Source organism: Nymphaea colorata, chromosome 13 (genome assembly GCF_008831285.2).
Source record: "Nymphaea colorata isolate Beijing-Zhang1983 chromosome 13, ASM883128v2, whole genome shotgun sequence".
Classification (NCBI taxonomy): domain Eukaryota; kingdom Viridiplantae; phylum Streptophyta; class Magnoliopsida; order Nymphaeales; family Nymphaeaceae; genus Nymphaea; species Nymphaea colorata.
The window spans coordinates 8,394,457-8,403,011 of NC_045150.1; the positions used below are offsets into that span (position 1 = coordinate 8,394,457).

Here is an 8,555-nt window from a genome sequence, read left to right on the forward strand (position 1 = left end):
TGTGTTCTGAACTGATTCTTTACTAAGTGCTAGTTTCACAAAATCTTCTGAATGGACAGCAATTTATAGTCTTAGACACTTGAATAATAAAATTAGGCGTTGTCAACGTTGCAATGTATTTGGGTTCACCGTTTCTCTCCATTATATGCAATTTTAAATGACAGTTCGCTCTTGAATGTGGCCTACAAGTATGCCACAGACATACAGTTTGGGTAATTATTCTCAAGATGATGACATAATCATTTTCTCATTGTTCTTACTTGGTTGTTCTTTAACTACTCCAATCCGGATCCATTAAGCCAAGAGACCGTGGTAGCAGAACATGCCACACAATAGTACGGGTCAAGTCCACAATATTGAACCGCAAATTTGTTGGCCCACTAAACCAATGAAGAGGGAGAGAGAGATAGTAATCAACTTTATACAATGGTTTTTCTTTTTCAACTATACATAAAACAATATGGATTAGTGTACAATATGGACTAGTGTACAATATTTCAACTGCAAATGTTGCCTGCTCAATCCTTTTTGGACAAGGCTTCTGGAAGATTGAAAGTTGGCCGCCTATCTGCACCCTTTCTTGAGTACTCTCTCCAACGCCTGGCCGCAGCTGCTGCTCTTTTGGACCTCTCTTGCATCTCTTCCTCCTCTATTGAAACAAGTCAGCCCGATCAACCACAGAGGATTAGTGACTAACACGGACATTCAATAGCCGGACATCTATTTGCTACCATGATATCAGACCAATGCAATGACTAAGACCGGGCCTCGTTCAACATGGTCGTTCCTACTTGCTGATCGAGGGGTGCACTACCACAGTAACCTCTTCCTTCTTTCCTTTTTTTCTTTCTTTTCGTTTTCTTTTTACAACCATCTTCAATTCCAAGAAATTAATAGGAAGAATTTCGTGAGACCAGTTTCCTCCTTCGACATAAAAGTTTAAACTATATGAATCAGACTATATCAGCATCAAGTTTTTTATGGAGTGGAAACACAACTGAGAAGATGACAGAGAACTGCAGCTAGCTCCTTGATTACCAAATATATGAGCGCTTCCGCCACCTTTACCTAATATTTTTTTTTTTCGCAATCAAGGAGATAAATGGAGGAGTGCTCTCAGAGTGAAGCAGTGAGAAGACGATAGAGAAAATGATTCGCAGGGCAGTCTGCTTTTCTAGGTACAAACAATATGCAGCAACTTTTGTTGAAAATTCCCCAGATTAGTTAACGAAGTTTCATCCATGTGCATAGTTTAAAATGCAACAACTACAAGGTATGATGATAGATATGATGAGACCATGCATAATTTGTAACAAGAAGTATACGAAGAACCACTTCCAAGAACTGAAACTTATTATGTCAGAATGGGGTTAGGACTAGGAAGCAATACCTGTATCCTTGTATTTAACAGAATCTTCCCAAAGATTGCTCCAGTACGATTCAGACTTGTCAGAAGATTTTTTCTTCATCATTCTGATTTTAGCCTTTTCCTGCAAGTCGAAGATGAAGGTTACAAATTTGGCATTGATAAACCATAAACTAACCCATCCTTAGACATATTAGAGTCCCAAAGTCACACTGAAACAGCAGTTCGACTTGCCATAACTTTGTGTTCACTATGTTGATTATCAAATGAAGTCCAGAATACTCTAAGATAAAGACCCGTGATTTATTAATTAGGATTCTGCAGGCAACCAGCAAGGTTGGCTGCCTGCGCAGTATCAAACAAACGTGGAGCCTTAGTTCAGTTATGCTTCCAGAACTTGATTTTCAAATAAGGGATATGATACACATAATATCGCAAGTACATTCCCAGAACCGCCTAATATTTGCTTGCTTTATGTTAACAATGCATAAGCATCAGCAGGACATAAAATGGAGATGGCCTTCCTTCCTGCTTCTGAATAATTTGATCATGGTTGTCAGCTCCCCAGTTTAAGGACCAGCATGACATGAAAATTTTAAGTGATTGTGTTCTTTTGCTGCTTATAAATGAGCAGACCATTTTTGCAAGTTCCTTAATTTTCCTTATTCCTCTGGAACTAGGCAGGCATCAAGACTGATGTGTGTGGCCTGACAGTTTTGCAGTGGCCGAACAAAACTACAAAAAAAGCCAGACACATACCAGGACTTTCATTTGACGCTTTTCCCACCGGGAACGTGCCTGTCACAGAGATAATCATCATATTAGTCTGCAATAGAAAGATTTCAACACTTGTAGTCATGATATAACCTAAAAACATCAAAGCTATACTTGTTATGAAAAGCTCTTGTGCAGGAAAATATCAATTTGACTATCTAACCAAAGCTTCTGAAATTATCTAAAGCTTCATGACAATTCTGCCATCAAGCCCAAGATTCCAGAAAGCCTGATATGCCTCTATGCCAGACAGGTTTCTAATAGGCAGCACATAACAGAATTGGGTTGTCACTGAGCTAATTTTCGATTGCCTAGGTAGTCAAACACACACCTAGTTGTTCTTGCAGATATTGGATCAAATTGAAGAGAATACCATCTGACTGTTAGGAACCATATTCCTTTTATAATGATGTGAAACAAATGCAATAAACTAAGCAACATGAAGATTTAGATTTTGTTAATATGGGTTAAGTATCTGTCATGATCATACCTCATGTCTGGCTAGCTCCAACTAAAATTCAAAGAACTATTGAACGTCAATAGTGTAGTGGATTGAATATTGTAGATTAATGAGAATTTGATACTCTTCTGCAAACCAAAAAGACAATGGCCTAAAATACAATGCAATACTGCAAAAATCCTACCACAAAATGGACAGGCACTCAGCAAGTAATAAAGCTATCATATTACAATGAACCACCAGAAGCAACAGAAAACCTTAGAGAGGATAAGAAAGCAACCGAAATACTGCAGCTGAGGCAACTGTTATCTATAAGACATTTAGTTCTGGAGGCCAGAATAATGATCTTTATTATGGTGTGGATGCCTATTAGGCAGACACATAAGGGTGATAAGAGTGTTAAGCAAAAAGTTACCAAATTCAATGCTTACAACACGGTAATGCAACCTAGTTAGTTTGCTCATGTACTTAACATATACCAACGGAACAAGGGATCCAACAATGGTTTTAACAGATTCTATAGCCAAACATTAGCGGAAGGATGAAGATAGTTGCCAGCAGAGAAAAAGTTGGTCATCCACAAGGATAATCATATGATCTTACCATGCCAAAGACATCAAAGGAAGCCCCCATTCCAGAAAGCATTAATCCAACCTGTAAATATTAATCGATCACTTCTAGCATCTAGAAAAGCTAGCCAAAAGAAACATCTCAGACTACTATAGCAGTTGCGAAGTTTTCTGGACATAATAGGAAACAAAAGTTTCTATGATTATCTGAACTGCCTAATAACAAAAACCAAAAACTTTTGTACAGCATAGCAAAGTAAGCTCAATCACTCCATAATGTCAACCAGCAATACTGTGTCCTATAATTTTTTCAACTTTTCATTTAACTAATGATTTAGATACTGATATAGATCAGTTCTTTGTGATGGATGTTCAAGACATGGATAAACTTCTACCAATTTATAGACAAGCATTAGTATACATCCTTGATATTTCACCAACAAAAGGATAATCATAGATACAAGTTCCTCAAAAATAAAAAGTCAAGGCTCCTATTTCCAATGGCTTTGAAGAATAGTTTGTGTATGTTCATCAAGAACCTCGGATGCTCATAAACATGCACAAACTCAAATACATATGTTTTGTATTTCCAACTGTATGTCCATTAAAAATTTGGTTATGAAACTGAAATTAAAAAAACAAAGAAAACATCAGAGAAAAAATTGATGTTCAACAATGGATAGGCTTGATACTGGCATGGAGATCTGTGGAAAGATAAAGTGACAATGAATGTTCTGGAACCCTTCAGTGCTTCTTCTTAGTTAAGGATGGAACAAAAGTCCAAGTGAAAAAGCATAGTCAACATTCTATTCATGAATTTCAAGCTCCTAGTGATAAATGTCAAACAAATTTTGAATGGATAATTGTCCATGGTTTTACTGTCTGAATTGAATTACGAACATTTCCATTTGAAAATGCCATCCACCACGGACAACGTAAGCACAAAACATGTCAAGGGCTAAATGTGTCAGAAAGAACACTAGTATTAAAGATATTTTTATCTTACATTTACTCTCTCTGCCCGACGCATCTCATCTTCAAGTAGAGATAGCTGTGCTGCAGAAGTCCAATGAATGCAGTCCACTGGGCTGAAAATGCACAAAGAGAAAAAGCTGAATATGGCCCCCACTTCATTTTATCAACTAAATGTTAATTCTTTAATGCACAAGAAGAAATACAAATCTAAACCACCAAAGCAGTTTGGCATGTTTATAAGCCAAAATAACAGCATACAATATTGGTAACTTCATAATCCCAGAAGGTTATTTAAAGCATGGGTTGAAATATAGTGTTGTCAAATGAGTTCATGGACAAACAATAACAACCATCATAGTATCTTTGGACCCATATCATATGGTGTTAAGTCACTGTTAATATCAATTTATGATATTTTTCATGCCCAAACAGGATATCCACTAACATTAAGCTACCACTACTAATTTGAATAAATGATTTTATCAGTTGTAGACTCATCTTACATCCAAATACTGCCAAATCCAATTATTCTGATCATTCTACTAATCCAATCAGGTTAGAATTACTTGACTCTTCCACACTTTGTGGCTTGCAGCTTAACTCAAAATATGCAAAATAATATCACATCAGGAAAGTGCATAAGTTACAAGCTGAAAGTAAACATATGAAAATTTTATGCATGGATACATTGGATAACGAGTAAAAGATTTTCTTGGAGAACCATTACAGATGACATGATGTTCTGATATTTGCATGTCTTCATTGAAGAGGCTTTTCAAAATTTTTCAGTGATGCTGAAATCTTGAAACTCTAAATTATTGAAGCATCCAACAACAACTTTCCACCTCCAACAGACTTCCTTCATCACCATAAAACCATAAACTTATGTCCAGGTACTGCTAAATCCAATTATTCTGATCATTCTACTAATCTGATTAGGTTAGAATTACTTGACTCTTCAGACTTTGGGGGTTTCCATTCATCTCAAAATTATGCAAAACAAGATATCACATCTGAGTAAGTTACAGGCTCAAAGGAAACATAATAAAAACTTTATGCATGGATAGCATGTAAAAGATTTTCCTGGAGGACCATCTGAATCCACTATATATGACATGATGTTCTGAGAGTTGCATGTCTTTGTTCAAGAGGTTCTTCAAATTTTTTACATGATGCTGCTGAGACAATGAAACTCTAACATGTTGGAGCATCCAACATCGGCTGCATCTTTCTAAGGACTTCCTTCATCACCAGGAAATTTAGATGGATAAATATTTTTTTTGTGGAAACAATGTCTAGTAATTTGGTGTTACAATGTCACTGCCACAGGATGTCAAGAGCTTTAATAGAAATTTGTTTTCCTAGATTCTGCATGGCAGGAATCTGCTGGCTCTTTCTATTTTGACTAATTTACTGGATATTTAATGCATAAAGTGTCATTTCATGTTAATCACATGCTGTGATTATTGAAGACATATCAACAGGCAATTTAGGTTGCCTACAATTGATGTTACAATAAAGATGTTTTAACCACATCAACAAGTTGACCACGTGAAGACTTACCAACTTTCAATAGCTTGTTGGACTAATTCAGTATTCCCTGATTGAGAGCGAACTCTTGCCCTTCCAAAATCTTCCTCAATCTTGAAAACGTCAGGGGCCAGATTGGCACAATTTTTACAGCCTGTCCAAATCAAAGAAACGCCCCATGAGAACTTCCTAGCATATTGATCATTCAGAGAATCTACATAAGTGCAAAGCAGGACTAACTAAGATGGCGATTGATCAGGAGAAAGTTTGGAACTTGACAATATAATTTATTTGTTATGTAGGAGTGTAGGACAAAAGAACAAAATTTGGAGTTGCACATACCTATACAACAGAACTCATCGACAAAAGCGTGGTCCTTTGGCTTGGAATCATCCAGGAAAGGATTGATTGCCGTTAACGCATACCCATGAATTTCGTCATAAACCATACGTTGCACAGGGTCACTTAGTATCTGCCAATTTATTAATAACCAACAAATTTTAAAAGAGAATTTGCACTAAGAAAAATGAGAACAATTATTTCACTTATTAGAACTCACCTCATAAACCTCATTAATGAACATACAGAAATCGTTTGTCTCAGGATCATTTCCACTCAAGTCAGGATGGCAAGCTTTCATACAATTATAATATGCTTTCTTTATCTCCCCTGGTGTTGCATCTGGCAACTAATAAGCACAGGCATTGCCATAAAGAGAGGAAATAAAGAATTAGTCTCTCCAGCGCAAGCTAATAATAGATGAAATTCAAGGAAGCATATTCAACAATCACCAACAAGAAGGGTATACGTCCCAAGGTAAAAGATCAGATCTTTCTTACAAGATTTTTTGATTTTAAGGTCATGCCCAAATTTAACACACATGACTCTGTGACCCCGGGTGAGAGTCGGGAGACAGTTTAGATGGACAAGCCTACAGAACTCAATCAACAAAAATAGCTTCCTATATTGGCTGTACAGTATAAATGGTTCTCCATCGCTTGGAGAACGCAATAGTTCCATGTTCCTCGCATTGCTTCTACCTTATTTTAAATTGCGTAAAGTAAAAGCATCCAGAAAGCATCATCCTACAGTGAGATACTCTTTCAATCGTTTCGCCACTACTGCAGTGGCAAGCTACATGTGAACTTTTGTATGCGCAGTAAACTCATCACAAGGCGTCAATGGAAAAAGAAGGAACACAGAGATCTTAAGCCCTTCATTAAAAAAAAAAAAAGGGAAAGATATCTCGATTAGAAACTACCTGTATGTTTTTTCACTATGCAAGCAAAAGGTACCCATGAAAATTGACGACATGTGAAATCGATTCAAGAAACTTTTCTCTAGGTTCACTCAGGCTGCATGTACAAGTTTTCCTATTTCTCAAATAATACTGCTCTCACGCAAAATCAATAGAAAATTGCACATAAAGAAAACAAAATACTGCATCGTTAACATTCCCAAGGCCAATTATCATTTCCAGATACTACTTTTTACTACAGAACGAATTTCTAAAATCATTTCGTTGTGAAGCATCAGCAATGGAGCAATTGGTCGTACGTAAATAAAAGCAAACACTGAGCAGAACCTGATTCTGGAGATGACGATCACCGAGTCGAACTGTTGTTCATGAATAAATTGATCATGCAAATGCGTTCTAAGCATTTCAAGTCAATCAAGTAACTTTTCTATCTATCAATGACCGACTCTACTGTGACTTCACCTAAGCAGCTTAACTCCACTGCGTATTCCACTAGTTCCTCACGGAATCATAGGATATATCCATCAACTTCCACACAGAGAGAGAGAGAGAGAGAGAGAGAGAGCATACAACGCCGAGAACGGAGTAATAGTCATCGGCCTCGGGTTCCTCGGAGACCGAGCTCCCGGTGGCCGCTCTGATGCGCAAGTCCCGGCGACGTCCGTTGGTGATGGGTCGATCTACCGCCGGCCTGAAAAAATTACGGCGAGTTCCGATGGGAGAAGCGGAACAACTTCTGAATTTGAGGGCGTCCGTGCAGATCGGAGAAAGCAATTGAGCCATTGGCGGCGATCCCCTCGGCTTCCCCAACAAAAATTCAATGACAACAAAATCAAAAGCGAGAAAGGTTGCGTTCATGTACAAATATGATCAACGGGGAGGCCTCACCTCCTCCTCCTCCAAAAGCGAGGAGGCTTCTGGGAGGAACACTCTGAAGAGAGAGAGAGAGAGAGAGGGGGGGGCCACGAAAGACGTTGCGTCAAGCGACCGTTTTCACTGGCAGGCAGGGAAGGAGGGAACGCAAACGTGTCAGTTACTCCAGGGTGAGATTGCTGACGTGGCGGTCCATTAGCCAGGAGACTCGCAGGAAGAATCTGAGATGTCACTGCCTGCACCCGGTGGATCCGCCTCCGCAGTGTGTGGAGTCCGTGGACTGGAGAGGACAGCACGTGCGGTGCGCGCCGGGGACGCCCCAGTGTCACGTGCCGCGGGAAACTCGAATAAGCGGGTGTATGGTTTTGGTATCAATATTCAAACCCGGACCCGAGTTTCTTTCCGAATCTCCTCCCAATCCGGATGACTTTTTTAGTCTCTATTTTTTTTCTCTCTTTCTTGTTTTATTAAGGAGTTTTATTCGCAACAGAAAGAAAAAGAGAGGCATGTTGGATCCAACCTATACAATAAACATGAGAGAAATTTTACCGAAAGTTCGAGCTGAATATCAGGATGTGAATATGTCTGATTTGGATGACATGTTCAAAAGAGTCAGGTATGGAAAAATTTTAATATTTAATTAAGAAATTGGGTACAATTCAGATTTAAGAAATAACATTTGATCGAATTGGAATTTGATTTGGATATATATAAATATTTGATCGGACTCTAATTCATATGGAATTTAGT

The 8,555-nt window shown here is 38.2% G+C and overlaps 1 protein-coding gene across 2 annotated transcripts; it reads right to left on the reverse strand.

Moving 5' to 3' along the window:
• Window positions 1–407: 407 nt before the first annotated feature.
• Window positions 408–7,928, reverse strand: LOC116267154 (chaperone protein dnaJ C76, chloroplastic). Of its 2 annotated transcripts, XM_031648748.2 has the most exons (10): window positions 7,821–7,928; window positions 7,503–7,733; window positions 6,234–6,362; window positions 6,017–6,146; window positions 5,708–5,828; window positions 4,176–4,257; window positions 3,204–3,254; window positions 2,126–2,164; window positions 1,391–1,490; window positions 408–649 (listed from the first exon to the last, which is right to left on the reverse strand). In XM_031648748.2, the coding sequence occupies exons 2-10, from the start codon at window positions 7,713–7,715 to the stop codon at window positions 519–521; spliced, it is 996 nt and encodes a 331-aa protein (XP_031504608.1). In that variant the 5' UTR covers window positions 7,716–7,733; window positions 7,821–7,928; the 3' UTR covers window positions 408–518. The 2 variants fall into 2 exon arrangements, with proteins under 2 accessions (XP_031504608.1, XP_031504607.1); XM_031648747.2 differs by having other exon boundaries at window positions 7,503–7,892.
• Between the last annotated feature and the right edge of the window lie 627 nt (window positions 7,929–8,555).